Source organism: Podarcis tiliguerta (genome assembly GCF_965153285.1).
Source record: "Podarcis tiliguerta genome assembly, chromosome: 2".
Taxonomy (NCBI): Eukaryota; Metazoa; Chordata; class Lepidosauria; order Squamata; family Lacertidae; genus Podarcis; species Podarcis tiliguerta.
Window position 1 is genome coordinate 8,430,866 of NC_139535.1, and position 20,699 is coordinate 8,451,564.

A 20,699-nucleotide genomic window follows, 5' to 3' on the forward strand; every position below is an offset into this window, starting at 1 on the left:
TCAGCTGTTAAGCGGCTTAGCGGATCAGCTGCTAAGTGGCTTAGCGGATCAGCTGATAAGCGGCTTAGCGGATCAGCTGTTAAGCGGCTTAGCGGATCAGCTGTTAAGCGGCTTAGCGGATCAGCTGTTAAGCGGCTTAGCGGATCAGCTGATAAGCGGCTTAGCGGCTTGGGAAAAGGGGGGGGGGAACCCTGCAGGAACTCGCAAGACATTTTCGTCTTCCGAAGCAAGCCCATAGGAAATTCATTTTGCGAAGCACCTCCAAAACGGAAAACCCTTTCGTCTAGCGGGTTTTCCGTCTTGCGAGGCATTCGTCTTGCAGGGCACCACTGTATCAGAAAACCAGGCAGACAGGAAAAACAACAACATTCAAATTTCTGTTGTAGACCACCTGTTCTGTGATGTAGGTATGAGGTTTGTGGGGGCTGGTCTTGAGCTCCAGGGCAGGGAATTAAAAATGTCTATATAAGGGCGGGCACACCTTTGCTCTGGGTCCTCCTCCGTCCTCCTGTATGTGAGGGGAGCACCCTGTTGCAACAGCTTTAATAAAGATCAGGCTTACTAGCCGCTTTGCTTCTCAATATTCTCTGGTTGGCCTCTGTTATTTTCTCCTACCGATAGGGAACCCACTTAAGGACTCTATATGGGCTCTTGGATACCCCATAAGGGAAGAAGGACAGATTTTGTTTACAACAGCAGCACCAAAGTGATCTCATTGGGGCGCAAGCCTGGGCAGTGTGTCTGGAGGTCCTGGGCTGCCCAGATGACAAGCCTCCCTGATGTGCTCCAAAGGAAAGGAGAAAGACGTTTGGCACCAGCTTGGCTCCAGGAGTTGCCGGAAGGAGGCGCACAAGGTGACAGCCAACAGTGTCAGGGTCTCCAGTCGGGATTGGTGTAGGGTTTACATTACTGGCGAGCAGGCTTAAAATCCTTCATGGCTTCTTCATTGGTAAGCGACATGTGACTGATCACTAGAGCTCTCCTTATCCAGACTCCATAGGGACAGTGGCTGCTCTTTTAATCAGACATGGATTTAACATTCTTCTTTTTTTTACAGAGAGGCAATAAGGATGACTGTCCTCCAAGCCCTAAACACCTCCTAGCCTAAGGACTCCCAATGAATCTCGCCTCTTCACAACCCCCTGATGACTCGGCCAAGTGAGCAAACATGGCTGTTTGTTCCACAAATAATTTTTTTTGGGGGGGGGGGGTAAACTTCTGCATTATCAGGAAACTTCAGTGATCCACACTGAACAATTACAGTTATCAGGGAATCCTGATTATCACTGTCTACACGGTCCCTGCTCCTGCCAACCTAGCAGTTCGAAAGCACGTCAAAGTGCAAATAGATAAATAGGTACAGCTCCGGCGGGAAGGTAAACGGCATTTCCATGCGCTCCTCTGGTTCGCCAGAAGCGGCTTAGTCATGCTGGCCACATGACCTGGAAGCTGTACGCCGGCTCCCTCAGCCAATAAAGCGAGATGAGCGCCGCAACCCCAGAGTCGGTCACAACTGGACCTAATGGTCAGAGGTCCCTTTACCTTTACTTTCACACCTGTCACATATTCCTGAAGGGAGTCTCTCTAACTTTGGGTTATAAGGATGCAAAAAGAGCTCTGCTGGAACAGGCCAAAGGCCTACAGTCCAACATCCTGTCCTCCCGGGGGGCCGACAACACCCTCCCCACTTGTGATTCTCAGCAATGGGCATTCAGAGGCATCACCCCGCCCCCAAGAGCAAAGGTGGAAAACAGAGTCATCCTCCATGAACTTGTCCTAAGGCCAGCCAAATTTGTGGCCACAACTACTTTTTGTGGCAGCAGATCCCACTGTTTAACGATGCAGTATGTGAAGAAGTCCTTTCTCATGTCAGTCCTGAATCTTTAAAGCAGGAGGCAGCAACCTTTTCCAGCAAGGGGCCGGTCCACTGTCCCTCAGACCTTGTGGGGGGCCGGACTATATTTTTTCAGTGGGGGGGGGGGGTAATGAACAAATTCCTATGCCCCACAAATAACCCAGAGATGCATTTTAAATAAAAGGACACATTCTACTCATGTAAAAACATGCTGATTCCCGGACCGTCCGCAGGCCAGATTTAGGTGATTGGGCCAGATAATGTAGCACCCTGCTTGTGGTTAACGCTTAGCTGGAATGAAATATCCAATGCAGCAATAGAGAAATTAAAATAATAATTTATTTGTCAGACAAATAAATGAAAGGTACAGTGGTATATGGTTACCAAAGCTCTGCACACTCCAGCCCTGATGGCCAGGACTTATATTTCCTCAGCCCAGCCCCCTTGCTCCTCCTTTGGCTGCCTCTGTCCAATCAGACTGGTTGAAATTCCTATTGGCTGTTTGCTAGAACCATTCATAAAAGATACACCCGTTTCCTATTACCTTTTATGGGAGACAAAGAGCTATATTTCCTTCTATTCATAAATGGCAGACAAGTAGCCATATATCTTACATTTGCCTCGACAAGGCACCTTAATTACCAGATCACCTTTTGCCCTTTTTGCCCTTTTGTCCTTTTGGCAACAGGGGCAAATGGCTAAAACAGATGGCTCATGGTTTTAAATTCTATCTTAAACAGAGATCTTGAGTTCATATAGTCACACACCACCAATGAAATAAGAATCTAACATAAGAATCTAACATTTCTTACTTTCTAAATCCTTTGCATCATTAAAGCCAATAATAATAGATAGCTTTTTAGAAGAAAAGGAACTCAGTAAAAAACAGTTTCAAAAGCAACCTCTTCAATTTACAACCCCCTTTTCCCAGCCAGCTGCTGTTCCTATTAGCTCTTGCCCTTTAACCTTAGGAAAATGTGGCTCGAGTCTGATGGGAGGCACATGGTATTATTTTCTGTTAAACAATAAATCTTACTATTTACCAACTCTTAATTAGTGTTTTTGCAGCTTGATTGTATTCTGTAATATGTAGGGTCAGTATAACCTTTGCTCCCACAGCCTGTAATTCCCTTTTATAACTTTGAGAAACTTGCCTCCTGCTGGTGCTATAAATCAATGGGGCCCTTGTGCAGGAAGATAAACAACTGCCAGAGTACTCAGCCAGCTGCTTTATGTCTGGCATGAAACATACAAACATTTGCAAATATATCTTTAAGCTCATTTTAAAATACAGGCCTTGATCAGATGCCTCAACAACAACAACAACAACAACAATTTATTATTTATACCCCGCCCATCTGGCTGAGTTTCCCCAGCCACTCTGGGCGGCTCCCAATCAAGTGTTAAAAACAGTACAGTGTTAAATATTAAAAACTTCCCTGAACAGGGCTGCCTTAAGATGTCTTCTGAATGTCAGGTAGTTGTTTATCTCTTTGACATCTGATGGGAGGGCGTTCCACAGGGGGGGGCGCCACTACCAAGAAGGCCCTCTGTCTGGTTCCCTGTAGCCTCACTTCTCGCAATGAGGGAACCACCAGAAGGCCCTCGGTGCTGGATCTCAGTGTCCGGGCTGGATGATGGGGGTGGAGACGCTCCTTCAGGTATAAAGGACCGAGGCCATTTAAGGCTTTAAAGGGCAGCACCAACACTTTGAATTGTGCTCGGGAATGTACTGGGAGACAATGCAGGTCTCTCAGAACCGGTGTTATGTGGTCCCGGCGGCCACTCCCAGTCACCAGTCTAGCTGCCGCATTCTGGATTAATTGCAGTTCCCCGGTCACCTTCAAAGGTAGCCCCACGTAGAGCGCGTTGCAGTAGTCCAAGCGGGAGATAACTAGAGCATGCACCACTCTGGCAAGACAGTCCGCGGGCAGGTAGGGTCTCAGCCTGCATACCAGGTGGAGCTGGTAGACAGCTGCCCTGGACACAGAGTTAACCAGCGCCTCCATGGACAGCTGTGAGTCCAAAATGACACCCAGGCTGTGCACCTGGTCCTTCAGGGGCACAGTTACCCCATTCAGGACCAGGGAATCCGCCACACCCGCCCGCTCTCTGTCCCCTTGGCCATCTGGCCCCTGGGCCTTAGTTTGCCTCCCATGCTTTAAAGGTATTTTTTAGCCTGGTGGTGGGAGCGGGAGCAGTCAGGGCAGGCATCGGCTGTGGCCCTTGCCATAGCACAGTGGCCCCCGGCAGCTGCCGAAGAAGGTCAGGGGCCAGCAGCACCCAGAGCTCTTCTCAAACTGCAAGCATCACCCAGCAGATTTCACCAGCCTCCTTTACCTGGCTCTGGTTCCTGCAAGAACATCCCCCCCCCCTTTTCCGTTTGGAAGGAAAGGTCCAGTTTGGGAATCAGAAGCCCCTCTGGGGATGGGAAGAGAGAGAGAGAGAGAGAGAGAGAGAGAATTATTATTATTTGCAGAATCTGGATCCAAGTAATATTCCTGGAATTTAGTCTTTCTGTACAATGGACACATTCCTTTTCAACATTTTCATCCCCCTTCTTAAAAAAAAGAAAAAAAGCAAGAGATAAATATGAAAAAAACAACAGAAAATTAAACAGTTATATACTGCTGTGCTATAACTTGTATTTATTTCTTAGTTGATTGACATGCAGAACAGGGCTTATGAAGTAGTGATATTTATTTTGGTTTGTGGTTTTCAATGGGTATAGACTTATGGACTAAGTTGTTGCATTTTTATCTCCTTATATAAGAATAAAAAAGATAAATAAACAGATTGTTTTCATAAACAGTATCCCAGCAGAGTGTATTTAAATCATTCAGTACACACAGATGTACATGCGTGGATACATACATTCACCCAAAGGACACATTTTTATTGTTTATGGGACACAACCTAGCCAAAATGAAGCATCTTAATTAAAATGTTGTGAATACCACAACTTACTAGGTACGTCTGTGTTTGTGTGTAATCAAAAGCATGGGAAGCAATCAAGGAGCATTCGCTGCTACTTGAGAAAACATTCAGCAAATGCAAAGACCTGGGGACAGTAAATAAAATAAAATAAAATAAAATAAAAAGATAACGTGGTTACTGAGTTTCTGAGTCATTTCCAGGAAGGGAAACTCCCAGTGCCTGAAAACAGAGATAACGAAACTTAACTCTAGTCTTCAGAGCAAAGGAGCCATGGCTGCTGCAGGGGGTCACATCCAGCGTCTCCACGATGAAGCCACTTGCTCCATCTGCCTGGATTACTTCAAGGATCCAGTGACCATCCCAGAGTGTGGGCACAACTTCTGCCGATCCTGCCTGATCCAGTGCTGGGGGGAATCGGAGGCAGAGGCTTCCTGCCCTCAGTGCAGAAAAACAGTCCAGAGAAGGAGCCTTATCCCCAACCGGCAACTGGCTAACGTGGTAGAAATAGCCCAGAATCTCAGCCTTCAAGAGGGAAAAGAGGATGTAGGGAAAGGAGGAGTCTGTGAGAAGCACCAGGAGCCCCTGAAGCTCTTCTGCAAGGAGGATGAAGCCCCCATCTGCCTGGTGTGCGACAGATCCAAGGAGCACAAAAACCACGAGGTGATTCCTCTGGAGGAGGCTTCCAAGGAATACAAGGTAGGAGATCCCTGGATCTTGAGGGGGAGAAATAGCTGTGGATTCTTCTTGGGAGGTTTTCTTTTTACTTCTCAGGTCCAAAGTAGGCATGGCATGAATTGGTGGTTGTTTATGTTAGGAGTCATTCTGCAAAGAAACAGAAGAGATGATTGTAACTTTAAGAACTTTTTCTGCGAGTTCTGGCTGTGGTTTTCTAGGCTGAAGAGGTAGAGCTGGTGATGAGTACAAAAGGAGAAGTTGCAGTCTGAATTTGCCTGCAGAGAGAGAACACCCACAGGCTTTGTGTTTTGATATAGCTGTAATAAAACCTTTGCTTGAGTGTTTTACACTCAGGTCTCGTGGTTCTGTCCTCTGCCACCAGAAGAAAAACCACCTCTAACAGTTTATTATGTAAAAAGCAGCCAAGAGGAAGCCTGAGGACTCCTGGGGTGGCTGGGAGGAGGGAGGAGGGAGTTGAAGGGATCAGTTGCAGGGGGGGGGGGCAGTGGCCAGGAATTGACCAGATGGTGCAGGATCCCCCCCCCCAAGTAACTGTTGGAAGCAGATTTAGGAGTGGGGGCGGATGGAAGCTCCTACTGGTGGGGAGCACACTTATTCTGGGGGTGCAGTGGAGCCTGTGCAATGAGATTTCAGTGGTGGGGTGTGTGTGTGTGCTGAGGATCTCCTTCTATCCCAAATGGCAAAGGACTCAGTGATTCCAGAGTAGCATCTGCAAAGACTAGGGGGAAAGATGACTTTTCCATGACAACTCAGAATTGGACCTGTCCTATTATACTGTATATAAAAATAAAATTCTCATTCTGGACCCTGCCTTAGCCCTTCCTCCTCCTCCTCCTCCTCTTCCTCCTCCTCCTCTTCCCACGTCTCCCTGGGACCTCAAGATGGGAAGTCAGGCTAGAACTTTCCTCAGAGAAGTTCAAAGGAGGAAGCATGGCTGCCTTTGCTCTTCTCCAGACTAGAGAACTTTCCCATCCCACTTCTGCCGTGCTTTTCAGCCAGTGTGCTGTGGCACCTGGGGTGCCTTGAATGATGCTCAGGGGTGCTGCTGGCAACACTGGCCTCTGTCCCTCTTTCCTTCCCTCCCTCCTCGGATGCCATAGCTGCCTCCCAAAGGCTTGTGCAGCTGTTTGTTGCAGCAGCCCTGGCTACAAGCTCCGCTGGCGAATGGTGCCTCTGGGGCTGGCCAGGGGGGGTTGGCTGCCAGGAGCTGAGGCGGCCTCCAAGGAAGCAAGGAAACTGGAGAGGGGCCCTTGCTGTTGGGAAGGGACAGACAAGTCCCTGTGGGGCAGCGTGAGGAGGCACCTCTCTTTGGGGCAGCTCAGAGACCAAGAGGAGGACTCCTAAGGAGAGGAGGGGAGAGGAGGCTGAGAGAGCCCTCTACAAGGGGGAGGGTGTTTGAGAAAGGGTGAGGGGCTGCAAGCTCTGCAAGCAAGGGGGGACCTAACTGGGATCCTGAGCCCCCCCACAGGGACACCGCAGAAAGAAGGAAGGTGGTCCAGGGAGCCATGGACCCAAAAACGTTGTACTTTTATTTCCTCTAGTAAACTACTTCGCTATTATAGCAAGGCCACTGGACCCAAGAAGCCGGTATAATATTCATCTCCTCTCTGTGTGTCTCAAGCAAACCTAAGTTTCCCTTTTTCTTTTCAGGGAGAGATCTGTCACCGCCTGGAGATTCTGAGGAAAAAGAGAGAGGAAATTCTGGCCTATCAAGCAGCCCTGGACAAGGAAAGCAAAGACCTCCTTGTAAGTGTCTCTCTTGTTACTAGGGAGGGAACCAGCACTTGAAGAGTCGAGTCAGGACTGAGGAGGGGTGGGGAGATCTGCCCATTTCAGCTTCTCCCCATTCTCCTTTTTCCATATCAGTTTGTTTGTTTATTTATTATTATGAAAATGAATAAAATGCTAAGGTGGCTACCTTCTTGTATAAATATTTTGATACGTACTTTATCCTCCTAAATACATTTTTGTGAACATTACCTGGCTGAGTCAAAATAGCTAGGAAAAATGCTCCTTCCTTTAGGCTGTAGCCCTCTGCAAAATAGAAGTCAACAGAAACAGCAATGGAGAGGGCCTCCCCTCAAAATAAAGGTTTACTTCTTTAGTAACTGGAGGTTTCATGTCTTTGAAAAATCAGAAGTGTCCTCCCTGTGGAATTCTCACAATTCTCTTCCTGATGTTTTGAAGGCTGAGCACCTTCCACACTCTGACCTCCTATTTTCTTGCAGAAATTAACAGAAACGGAGAGGCTGAAGATTGTGGAAAAGTTCAGAGAACTGCGCCGCTTCCTGGAAGCACAAGAAAAACGTCTGCTGACTCACGTGGAAGAGATGGAGAAGGAGATTGCAGGGAGAAGGGATGAGCAGCTGGCCAGACTCTCCAGGAATCTCTCCTCTCTTGAGAGGATCATCCAGGAGATGGAGGAGAAGAGTCAGCAGCCAGCGAGTGAACTCCTGCAGGTAAGATGGTGGCAGGAACAGCCCAAGGCTCCAGGAAAAGGCTGCCCCTTTCATGCATGCAAGGAGTGCAGGGGCTGAGTTGATGGAGCCTCTAGTCAGGTTGTAATGGACAGGAAGACCCAAGAGAGCTGGGATGAATCAGAATCAAGTTTATTACGGCCATGGGCCCATACAGAAAAAAACATAAATAACAGCTTGTGGACGTGGGGAAAGAAGAAAAAGAAAAGAAAAAGAAAGAAATAAACAGCCGCTAAAACACCCCTATAACAATAAAATACTGTAAGATGGAATGGCATCCTACACCTTAATTAGCTTGTAGTGCTCCTTGGCGCCGCTTTTGGGTAAGGACCGCGGCCAGGAACCTAGCCACTTTCAGGGTCGTATGGGTATCCTTATCCTGCAAGATTTGGGCAAGGTGGAATGTTGGAGCGGTACCCACTAGTTTCTGAATGATTGATCCCAGCAAATTTGCCCGTAGCACATTAAACAAGGGGCAAGAGAACATAATGTGCTGGAGCGACTCCGGCGTCACCTTATCACATTCGCACATGGCGGGGACTTGGCCCTTTGAGAATCTATGTCTCAGGACATTGGAGGGAAAAACGTTAAACCTTGCTTTGGTGAAGGCCAGTCTATGGGCAACAGTCGAAAGGGAGGAGAGGTATGATGGGACGCTGTAAGTTAAAGTGATACCAATGCTCTGGGGCGAACAAACACCTCCCCCCAGCATATAATTTCGCTGTAAGTCGATGTCGTCCAGTCTTTGGCGGATCAGTCTTTGAGCTGTGGTTTGATCTAATTTTAGGGAATCTGAGGGAGAGATTCCATAACTCAAGAGTTTGGCATGAATTCTACTAGACCAAAGGCTAGAGAATTCATCTCGCCATAGGCATTGGACAAGGTAATGGTTTGGTAATCTATGCCACAATGATAACCAGTAATTGAAGGCTTGCTTCCACAGGCAAGTTTCTAAGGATGCGATCTTCAATTCTAGTCGCATGGCTGCGTTGCTAACGCACAGAGGGAGCATTAGGAGCCGACGTAGGAATTGGTTTTGCAGAGTCTCAAGGGGGGCAAGATCTGTCAACACGGCCCAGAGCGGGGCAGCATAAGCGAGCACAGCCACCACTTTTGCCTTGAACACCTTTAGGGCCGAGGGAACATGCAAAGCTCCATCCGAAAAGAAAAATCGGAGGAGCGCATATGACAGAGTTTTGGCCTTATTAAGTAGGTGTTGGATTTGAGCTTTCCACCCCAGATTGTATTGAAAAATAACTCCTAGGTATTGAAATTTTAAGACTTGCTCTATTTTTGCTCCACCAAGCTTCCATTTATATAATCTCCGGCTTCTGGAGAAAATCAGAATCTTGGATTTGACATAGTTGATGGTTAATTGGTTGAGTTGACAATACGTGGCAAAGATCTTCAGAGCTCTGGTTAGTCCAACACGTGTAAAAGATTACTGCGTCGTCCGCATATAAAAGGAGTGGGCAACGATAATCCGCTAGTCTAGGCGCGTGTGTACTTGGAGATGAGTTAACTAGGGGTGCTCGCATGTCGCTGATGAATAGGTTGAATAGGCAGGGAGCCGATATACAACCTTGGCGCACTCCCTTGTTTATTGGTATCGGGTTTGTGAGGTCGCCCGCAGGAGTGAGTCTTACTCTGGCAAGGGTACCTTCGTGGAGTTGACTTATAAGCCATAAGAGTCTTCTATCAATGCCCTGTTTCGCAAGTTTCTCCCAAAGAATATTTCTAGGCACGCTGTCGAAGGCTGCCTTTAGATCTAAAAAGGCCGCACAGAGGTAGCCCCGAGGAGGGGAGGAGTACTTCCGTGCCAGATGATAAAGCACTATCGCATGATCGGTTGTAGAACGTTTAGTTCTGAACCCTGCTTGTTCGTGGCCAATCTGGTTAGTCTCATCTACCCATCGCAATAGTTTAGTCAGCAAAAAGCTGGCATAAATTTTCCCTATAATCGAAAGGAGGCTGATGTTACGGTAATTTTCCGGCTCCATTGGAGAACCTTTTTTATGAATTGGTACTATGATGGCCTCCTTCCATATTTTGGGGATGAGACCAGAGGCGTTGATTGCGTCGAAGGTTTTGGCCAAGATGCCAGCCCACCATTTTGGGTGTAGTTTAATGGCTTCGGCAGGGATCAGATCGGGCCCAGGGGCTTTGCCCGGTTTCAGCTGAGCTATTAGCTTGACTATTTCGTCAGGATCGGTGGGAGGCCAAATGGGTAGGTGGGTAAACAGGTGCATCAGATGGTCGGAGGGAGCATCTGCTTGTGAGAAACATTTCTTCAGGAATAGTTCCCATGTCGGTGCAGAGATGACTGCCCTTGGGTATTTCCTCACCCTTCTATTAATCAGAGACCAGAATTCCCTGAATCTGTGTGGTTTTGAAGCAGTAATCAAGGCCTGCCAACGATTATGTTGCCACTCACGTTTGGCAATTTTTTGCATGCGTTTAAAAACTTGCTTGGCTTGTGCGTAGCTAGCTGGCAGAGTAGATGCATCGGAGGTCTTATATACATTATATATAGCACGAAGGCGCTGTCTTGCTTGTTTGCACTGAGAATTGTACCAGGGGGCACCGTGAGTATACTCGTTTCGAATTGAATTTTTGGGTGGTAACCTGAAGAAGGACGTAAGAACAGTCGTATGGTGGTGGAAGCGATTCAACACTATGCTATGCTCGTCTGGGGCAGAGCCTATGTTGGGATGAGGCCCAAGGATTTCTTTTTGAAAGAATTCCTGATACCTTTGGGCCTGGGTCTCCGACCATTTGATTCCTCTTATTTGGAAAGATTTGTTGGTTACCATCTGGGTCGCATGTCTATCAGTCTCTGGCTGCCAGTTCAGGGAAAGCTTGGCTACCAGGGGGAGATGATCACTGGATTGTACATTCTCAATCTTAAAGGTGGAAATACACTTAAGTAGATCCCTGGAGACCAACAGGTAATCGAGGACGCTGTTTGACTTAACGCTCAGGTGAGTGAAATCCCCTGGGATATCAGGGAGACATGCGCCATTTAAGGGGGCCAGATTTAAACGGATGGCCATTTGATATAGGAGTACTCCAGCCTCATTTACTCTGTGGTCTTTAGAGGTTCTCCTCATGATGTGTTCCAGATCATAATTATCAAGGTTTGGGGTAACCCACCATTTGGCTTTGGTCAGCGAATCCCAGTTTGCTGCTGTGCGGGCATTAAAATCGCCACCTATTATGGCCGGGGTGTTGGGAAACTTAACATAACATGAGAACAAGTGATCTTCTAGCAAGCCCCATTTAGAGCCCAGTTCAAGAGAGGAACCCCCAGGAGGCAAATAAACATTTGTGACTAGGAGTGAGATCTTTTCCCCCACTATCAGCCCGGTAAGGGCGTAAGGGGGTAAGGCCTGTACTAGAGGACCTGGGATGCTTAACTCACCTGAATGCAGACTAGAGATTCGTCTGTGTTCTTGATGGAACAGGAGCTGATCTTCTGCTCTTTGCTGATGCTTTGTCTCTGAATGCCTTTCAGCTGTGGGGGCTTCGTCTAGGATGCGTTCAGGCCTCCTTCCGACATGAGCCAGTCTCTTGAACAAGCTTCTCTTCCCGTTTCCTCCACAACTTCTGGGTTGATCCCCTTCCCCATGGATACAGATGGGCCCAAAATGGTGCTCAGTCACAGTGACCAAAGAGCAAGACAGAGGGACTCATCCAGACTGCTGCTTGTCCCACCCCTTTCCTCCAAGGAAAACCCACTGTTTACTGCTGAATTAAAGCAAACCTCAGCCAGGTTTTCTCTGCATTGACGTTTGCTTTGATGTTGCCCAAGGAGCAGGTGTTTCCTGAGGGAAAGCGACAGGGCAAAGACAAAACCACTTGGACTTGTGTTTTCTCGGCACAGGAAAAGCAGAAGTGTGGAGGAGCCCAAAGAAACACAGAGCTATTTTATTACCCCTTGGGAGGCATTTTATGCTGCAGGTGCTTTTTAAATTTCCAGGTGGAATATAGCATTTGAAAATTGGGGACTTCTATGGAAGACAGTTTAGGACAGTGCTCTGGTAGAATTATCCTGTAGGCTTACTTACGTCTGAATTGCACAATGCAAACTGGATTAAAGTTATTAAATTATAATCTAAGACTAGAGATGGTGTGAATTGTGTCTTGAACCCACAAATGTGAAATTCCCTAAAATGCTGGTGGGTTTTCATAAGGATTTTAAACAAAAATGGCAAACTGATGTGGAAATGTGGAGATCTTGAAATCAGAACAGTTAATAATTTCACACTGGGAAAATAAAAGCTGTGAGAAACCAAAACTGGCTGATTCCTCCATCCCTACCCAAAACCTTGGCATGTGCCAGGCAGACTGACTTCCGAGGGGCAGGGTCTGAGGGGGTCTTCCTAGTGTGGCCTGTGGTGTGCAGTGAATTCCCTTCTCTTTTTCCCTCTAGGATGTGAGAAGCACCTTGCAGAGGTAAGTGGATCTGGCTCATTTCCATTAGCATCACTCTTTGAAGCTGAGATGCAAGAACCTCAGACATGGCCCTCCAGGGGCTGCAGGGGGGAGACCGTAGGACTCACTCCCTGCAGCACCTCACAGGTGAAAGTAGAGCCCCCTCTTCTGAACTTGTAGCCCCCCAATTCTCCCTCCAAGGTCAACTGCCTCCTCCCTCCCCACATCCCTTCACAAAGGGATGGGGGCTCTTTTCTTTCTCTTGCACTTTCTGTTCATGGACTTTGTGGTAATTTCAAACATCTAGAAGAGAAAGTGCCAAAGATGCTTCAGAAGAGCTTAGGATGTACCAACAGATTTCAATGTCCAACTAGAAGCCCCTCAACTCTGGTAACTCAGCCCCTTTGAGGCACAGAGAGAGGGAAGGTCTGTTGGTCTAGAATGGGTGGGTTCTTTTTCTTGGGAGCGTTTCCAGCATGAGAGGCTGAAAGTGGTCTTGAGTGGGGGGTGAAAGTCTAGTTGTTTGATGCCTCTGGAGGGAGAGTCCCATGGGACATGGGGTTGTGCCCTTCCTGGGTGAGAGAGGGGGTGAAGGGAGGGTGGAGGTTGTTTTCCTTGACCTCTTGGCAGCTTTGGACATCACTCACATCCTCTGGGGAGGCTCAGGAAGGGAGGGATTGCAGGCATTCCACCTCAGGGGTTTGCTTCTTAAGTCCTGGGACCTTCCCAGAAAGTTGTTAGGGGGCAGCATCGTTGGCAGCCATGGGAGCCCTCCGGTGGTGTCGCTTGGGGTTACATCTTGTCCCTTGTGCTGTTTAGCATCCTTACGAAGCCACTGACAGCTGTCCTCAGGGGTTTTGGACTGAAGTCTCATCTGTGGTGGAAAGAAACCTGTTGGGAAATAAACTTCCACTTTGTTCGTCTTATTGAGATCTCCTGCAATAATTAGGGAAATGGGGCCACAATGGGGCCATTCATTGTTTTCCTCATTGGTATGAGGAAAGAGAGTGTCCAGAGAAGCCACTGGCTTTCCCTCCAGAACTGAGGAACAGGATCTTGGAATCCTGTGATCTAAATCACCTTGTGGAGGATACAATGAAACAATGGAAAGGTAATGAAGACTGGCTGCCAGGATTTCACACTGGGAATTCTGTTACTTCTTCAAAACTGAACATGCCAGGCTCTTATTGCATGGAATTGAGTAACCCCAGGATACCTTCCTTCTTGGTGCTCCAGCCTTCATTTCCTCTCCCCCAGAATGGCCCATGTATATTGTGACGCTGGATCCTGTAAAGAAAGCCTGAACCAGAGTGTAGAGCAAAGTCAGGATTTTTTCCACCCATGTGCATCTGTTTACAGTTATATGAAACCTCCTTTTCCTTGTGGTTCCCTGTCTGCACAATCTGGAGTTGTCCTTTTGGAGGTTCTCTGCTCTGAATGGAGTCAAAGGGCATTAAGAAGCCCCCAGTTCCCCCTCTGCCTCCTGCTCAGGCTTCTTTCTCAGCCGTGGGGCCAAGGCCTGAGCTGTCTCCTCCTCAGACATCCCCCTGCAGCTGCCATATCTAGGGCTTCAGCCTTCAAGATCTTCTGAGAGTTCCCACATTGATGGATGGAAGCAAGAGCACATGAGCCCCAAAGGGCACAATTATGCTTGTTAACAACCTTAAAGATTTGTAGAAGGTTTTGAGGAAGGGTTTCCTTTTGCCTGAGAGCTCTGCCAATCTTTCCTCATCAAACTTTGCTTCTCCTTATGTCTCACAATTTTGGTTTTAATGATTCCCCCCACCACTTTACTTGGGGAAGATGTTAAGGCTGCCTCCATCTCCCCTCTGCCTCCTTTTACGGGATTCCTATTGCTCTGCCTCCCCTCCAGTCCTCCAATGTAGAGCCCAATTTAGGGACAAAGTTCAGAGATGAGCAGGATTCATGCTGAATATTTTTATTCTCTTATTTGTAAGCTTGCTTTATGATTGCTTTGTTTTAAAGCTTTAGTTATTTTCATAGGTTCTTCCTATGATTTTCTTGTTTTTAATAATTTTTCTACTATTTAATAATAATACTAGAATTTAAGGATGCTACATTATGAAGTGTTACTTTTGTATGGAGATTTATTTCTGGTGGAAGAGTGTTGCCCTTACACTTTATATCTTTCTGCTTCCTCAGATGCTCTGCTATTCAGTGAACAGATTCAGAAAGGTAAATTTCCAGGGGAGGAACAATTTGACAGGAGGGATGGGGACGGATATTTCATGGGTGTTGAACCGTCTGTTCTGCAGACTTTGGGACCCCCTTCAATGGCGTAACTCTGGGAAACAGTCCTCTAGAGGTGTTTGGGTTCCTTGTTTGTCCCATGAATGAACTGGGAGGGAGGTTGAAGGCTTGGCCTGGGGGCAGAGCTTGGCCCTGCGAAGAACCTGCACACCAGTCAGAGTTCCATTCCCGCCTATAGACCAGTGGTGGCAAACCTTTTAGGGACCGAGTGCCCAAACTGCAACCCAAAACCCACTTATTTATCGCTAAGTGTCAACACAGCAATTTAACCTGAATACTGAGGTTTTAATTTAGAAAAAACAACTCATACATTAACAGCTTTGATCTTAAACAAAATTCACAATAACAGAGCTTCAGAAAAGAAACAACTTTTTATTGAAAGGTAAAAGTTTGTATTTGGCAAGCTTTTGAACAATTAATGTGATTTTTGCTGTTGCATGCATGTTGATAATTTATCTAACCTTGGCTCATACTTTGTAAGTTTGAGAGCAACACATGCAGCACTCAAGTCATCTGTTAGTCTGTTTCTGGTGTCAGAATTTATGTAATTCAAAGCTGAAAACAGCTGCTCACAAGCATAATATGATCCAAACAAAGTAAGGAAAGCAATCCCAAGTACTTTCATTGATTTAAAATTATTTGGCAAATAATTCCACACTTTAAGGATTTCATTTTCAGAACTAACCGTGCTGTCTTTGGTCATTCTTTCTATCTTCTCAAGTGTTTCACGCAGGTCACAGAATTTATTTTTCCAGACAGACTATTATCCTGGTTTCCCCCTCAATTTTATAGATTTTGCTTTATTTCATAAAATTTATATACTGTTTGATTGTGGGGAAAAGCACAGAGAATTAGACTCAGATCTAAGGCACCTGGCTAAACTAATCTGCAGCAGAGAATCCCAACAGAGCAGCATCTTAAGCTAGCCACATACTGCATAAAACCCTTCTCTTGTGGCTGAACTAAAAGGACTCTGGCTCAGCTACAAGATCTTGACAAAGGAGTCCGGGAGGGCTAGAGTTAACATCCCCCTGCCATTAAGGAGAGTCCATATGTGCATGTTTAACAGTTTAATAAATTGTTCTGTGCACAAAGATGTGAACATGAGCCCAAATACTGTTATGTGGCAAGCAAGGGAGCAATATGTATTATTGTTATTTTGTTGTTGAAAATTAAGAAGATTGCTAGTAGCAATACATCACAGCTTTGAAAGCCTGCATAGAGTATTTCAAATGAGAGTTGTCAGTGATCCATGGTTAAAAGAAGTAGTTGGCAAATGTGTCCTCTTTTTTGCTCTTCAAAATAACCCTACACTTGCCTATCACGACTGTCTTAGCCCCTAACTTTTGAGTTATTCCCCCCACCCTCAGGGAACTCGTCTTATGGTTTATATTAAATCCAAAAGAGAAGCATGGAATAAGCAGTCCTTTGTAAAATTGCCCTGCCACCTGCCGCCTCTTCCTTGGTGGCAAGGCCTAAACTTACAAGATGGCAGGGAGGAAGGCAAGGAATAAACAGGCTCTCCACTTAACACCATTTTCACTTGTGGGCACGAGGGCCCAGAACATGACTCCCCGCAAGGGGAGGCCTATATGTGTTTTTATGTTGTAGTTTTATGCTGTGAACCACCCTGACCTATGGATGAAGGGCAGTTGGCAAATGTGATTATTATTATTATTATTATTATTATTATTATTATTATTATTATGGGGTGTCCTCATCTCCCAGTCCAACCCAGAGGTCCCCAAAGGCCAATTCTCACAGAGATTGTCAGAGGAAAGCAGCTTCTCTCCTCTCCTGCCTCCTCCAATTCTCATCTCTTTCCCCTTAGATAACACAGAAGAGATGAGTAAAAGGGTTCCTGGGTGGTTTTTCCTCTTAGAAAATGCCTGGGTTGAGAGGAGGGCAGGCACCATACACATCAGATATAAGAAAGTGAAGGGAACTGATTTAAAATCAAGCAAGGAAGATATTTATTCTGATGAGAGTCTGCAAGGAGGAGTTTCAGTCTAGCATGTGACGCAAAGAAATCCCCTTGATCTGAAAGGGAATCTGGGTTTTTCGGGGTTATTATTAGTATTAGTATTATTATTATTATTTATTATTATCAGGATGTCCATTTCTGTCTCTCGGCTGACTCTGCCTAATCTTCTTTTTCCCTCATCTTCTCCCCAACAGCAAATGTCACTCTGGATCCAGACACTGCCCATCCCTGCCTCATCCTGTCCAAGGATCGGAAAAGCGTGAGAAGGGGAGTCAAACCTCAAGCCCTGCCTGATAATCCCGAGAGATTCAGTGACTGGCCTTGTGTGTTGGGACGTGAGGGATTCACAGCAGGCAGACATTTCTGGGAAGTCACTGTGGGGAGTGGGGAAGGGTGGGCTTTGGGGGTCGCCAGGAAGTCTGTGGAGAGAAAGGGCTTCTTCCCCTTATTCCCTGAGACAGGGTTCTGGGCTGTGAAGAAGTGGGCATGGGAGTACTGGGCCTGCACCTCCCCTGTTTCCTCTCCTCTTTCCCTGAGGGAGAAGCCCAGGAGGATCCGGGTGACTCTGGACTATGAAGGGGGACGTGTGTCTTTTTCTGACGCTGACTCAGGAGCCGAACTCTACACGTTCTCAGGAGCCTCGTTCTCTGGAGAGACCCTCCTCCCTTTCTTTGATCTGTGGGGAAATTATAAAACCCACCTCATTATCTCCTGAGGAGACTAAATCTGCCTCTCAGGCCCAGCAGGAGTTTCTCTCCAGACCAGAGTGACTGATATAAAAACCATTTACCCGCCAAGAGCAGGTTGGGCAGTTTTCCAAGGGCCCTTTGAGAGGATTCATTCCAGTCAAAATCAGCAGAAATAACAAAACAAAAATGGGTTGCTCTTGCTTTGCATTTTCCTTCCTTTCCCCAGAATTCCCTCTGCAGCTTACTTCTTAGAGAGACAGTCACACTTTTAGAAGTCCTAATAAATTTTCTCACCTTCAATCTTGTTTTCCATTTGAGATGTCTGATTTGGCAGAGGACGAGACTCTTAATCTCAGGGTTGTGGGTCTGAGCCCCACGTTGGGCAAATGTTTCCTGCACTGCAGAGGGTGAGACTAGATGACCCTCAGGACCCCTCGCAACTTCGCAATTCTAGGAAACCTTCCTCTCCCCACAAGACCTTATGCAGCTGTGAAAATGCATGCATCATTGGATTAATAGAGGACTAAAAATGAACCCCTTGACCCATGTCACACAGGATAGCTTCTTGCTCTAGAGACCTCAGACGGGAAGAAAATCTAAAAGAAATTGAACAAGGCGTCAGCTTCAAATATCCTCTGCAAATGGAGCCTCTGTACTGTATATCGGGGGCATCAAATGGGGTAACCCTTAGACTCTCAATCTAAGGGTCACCAGCTTGAGCACCACGTTGAAAATAGCATGCGGGCAAAAATTCATGTCTGTTGAAAATAGCGTCCGGGCAGAATTTTCAAAAATCGGTTAAAATGTCCTGAAAAATCCGGACATATGGCAGCTTGAATCAGCAGTGTTGTGGTTTTTTGGCAAATTTCCTTTAAAAATAGCTTTGAAACATTCTCTTTTTTTGCAGGGAGATCTTGCTCAACAACATCTGTGTCTGGTAGAGTTGGGTAGAGTTGAGCCAAACATCCCCCACTCAGGTTCTGCTGACCCGGAAAACGCCATTTAAAGATGGACGCCCAAGATCCCACACACTCCCACTCCCGATTTCGCAATGCCAAGCCTTGCAAAATCACAGCCCCCAGTCCCATCCATAAGCAGCTGCTGAGAGGCAGTGTGGTGTAGTGGTTAGAGTTAGAGTGTGGGACCAGGACCTGGGAGGCCAGGGTTCAAATCCCCACTCGGGCATGAAGCTCACTGGTGACCTTGAGCCAGTCACGGGCTCTGCCTAGCCCACCTCACAGGGTGGTTGTTCTGGAGTTATAAGAGGAAGGGGAGAACCTGGAGCTCCTTGGCATAAAGGTGGGATATAAAGCACTCCATTGTGGGCCCAATTTTATGGAACTCCCTTCCAGATTGCGGTCAGACAGGCCCTTCTCCCTGTTGAGCCTACTGAAGACATCATCATCATCATCATGCTTGCAGGCTTATTTTATATTTTCCACTCCATTCCAAAGTATGGAATACTTTGTGCACTGCTTAGAGACAATGGCAATCAAGCGGTATAGAAATGGTTGAGACAAATTAAACAGGGCTGGGAAGTTGCTCAGTGATGGGGCATATGCGCTCTGCACGTGCTCAGGTGCACTCTGATCCTTAGCTCGTCCTTACATTCGCCCTGCTCAAGGGAACACCTCAGCCTGCCGTTAAGCGAGATGTCCACTTACCTCAGTCAGTCCAGCTTCGGCCATTTTAAGTCCCTCAGGAGGAAGCCAGGACTAGCACAATCAGGGCTGTCTTAATTATAGGCGCCAGGCCGAGAGTCCGGGGTCCGAGAGTCGGAGTCCAGGGAAGAAGAGGCCGCCCGTTGGAGCGCCGCGGCAGGCTCTTCTGTTCGGGTTTCCTGAGTGGACCTAAAAAAAAATCGACAACTCTGGGCAACCGGGGGGGGGGGGGGGCGCTGGGCAGATCTTTGCATCCCGGCATCGCATATGCTTAAGACTGCCCTGAGCACAAGGAGACTTTGCCCCCTTCCTGCCCACCCAGATCTGCCAGGGAAGGTCAGGGGGAAACCCCAGAACAGATTTGGGGAGAGGGGGAGAACGTTCCACCACACAAGGAAGGCTCTTCAGAGCCCCAGGAAAACAGGATGTCCATCCCATTCAAGTGCCAAGTCGACAGAAACAACGCACAGAGGGAGGTGTTCAGGGTGTCTGATATGCAGTTAGGACATTCCCTCACCCTGAAGAATCCACCAAAATCCTCTGGAAGACCTCCTCCCAATGCCTCCCTTTCCTGCAGGAGTTTTACCCAATAAACATTTAAAAATTAAAGCCTTACCCAGCAAAATCATGCCCCCGTCGTATTTCAGTGCCGCGTCCATGTAGCTTTGTCTCTGACTGGGAGTTGTTTGGAGAAGCCCCACCTGTCTCAGGGGGCCTGGTGGCTGTTCCCTGAGACGGCATCTGAAACACAGAAAGGAAGTCAACGCTGCCCTAAGCCAAAGTCCTTCAGCCGCAGCCTAGTTCCCCTACCTTGTGGAATGGCTTGTGCAAAAGACAGCGCAGAATGTTGACATGCTTGTGGGTGTTAAGTTGTGGGTGAACATATCAGACGACACAGCGATTCTTCAAACAGCTCTTGTTTATTCACAGGCCTGAACTGAACTGAAGGGTTCAGCCAGCCTGCTTATATAGAGCTCCACTACAATGCAATAGTAACCACTTTCTGTAACTATACAATCACTGAATGTCACTTTCAATCCCTTATTTGCATATGTGGACCTGAGTGAAAACTACAGTATCCGCCTGCTGGCCCAGGGTGAGAACTTCAGTACGTAACAGTGGGAGCAAACAAGTAACAGTGGGAGCAAACAACCGCCAGTGCTGATCAGCCTGCTAGCGAGATTCCCACAGGCTGCTAGTCAGCTCCTGGGCCAAGTTCAAGGTCCCATATCCCCCAAGACCAGGTGACTTGAGAGAGGGGCTTATGCCTTGTACACCACTAGATCCCTGCAGTCTTTGGGAGTGTCTCTCCTGCACACCCCAAAAATCTCAGAAGCCCTTTTGCACATTGACTCTGAGCAGGGCCTTGAGAGTGGCTGCCCCTCTTTTATGGAATATCGTTCCTGTTTCTGGAGACATTATTGCTCCAACAGGCTGGATAAATGGCTTTTCACTACAAGGGTCCACTTGCTATGGTTTTAAATAAATGTGCAATTAAGGAGTTTTCTTCACGGAATCAAGTCTCACTTGCTAAATCAGAACTCCTGTCCATTTAGGGCAGCAGCAGATGTTCTCCAATTCAAAAAGGCCAAGGAAGCCTGCGAATTAAAATGTTAGGAATAATACCACAACTTACTAGGTACGTCTGTGTTTGTGTGTAATCAAAAGCATGGGAAGCAATCCAGGAGCATTCGC

At 47.1% G+C, this 20,699-nt stretch overlaps 1 protein-coding gene and 2 long non-coding RNA genes across 3 annotated transcripts; 1 reads left to right on the top strand and 2 right to left on the bottom strand.

The window, feature by feature from the left end:
* The first annotated feature begins 4,953 nt into the window (after nt 1-4,953).
* LOC310670995 (zinc finger protein RFP-like) lies at nt 4,954-17,643 on the top strand. Its single transcript, XM_083426893.1, has 7 exons — nt 4,954-5,488; nt 7,139-7,234; nt 7,717-7,947; nt 12,398-12,420; nt 13,392-13,510; nt 14,563-14,595; nt 16,849-17,643. Exons 1-7 carry the CDS (start codon nt 5,063-5,065, stop codon nt 17,367-17,369), a joined length of 1,449 nt encoding a protein of 482 aa, XP_083283019.1. The 5' UTR covers nt 4,954-5,062; the 3' UTR covers nt 17,370-17,643.
* Nucleotides 11,937-13,380, bottom strand: LOC310671184. Its single transcript, XR_014507872.1, has 2 exons — nt 13,196-13,380; nt 11,937-13,121 (listed from the first exon to the last, which is right to left on the bottom strand). It is a non-coding gene; the product is annotated as an uncharacterized lncRNA (long non-coding RNA).
* LOC310671212 lies at nt 14,435-20,071 on the bottom strand. Its single transcript, XR_014507900.1, has 2 exons — nt 19,621-20,071; nt 14,435-19,193 (listed from the first exon to the last, which is right to left on the bottom strand). It is a non-coding gene; the product is annotated as an uncharacterized lncRNA (long non-coding RNA).
* Between the last annotated feature and the right edge of the window lie 628 nt (nt 20,072-20,699).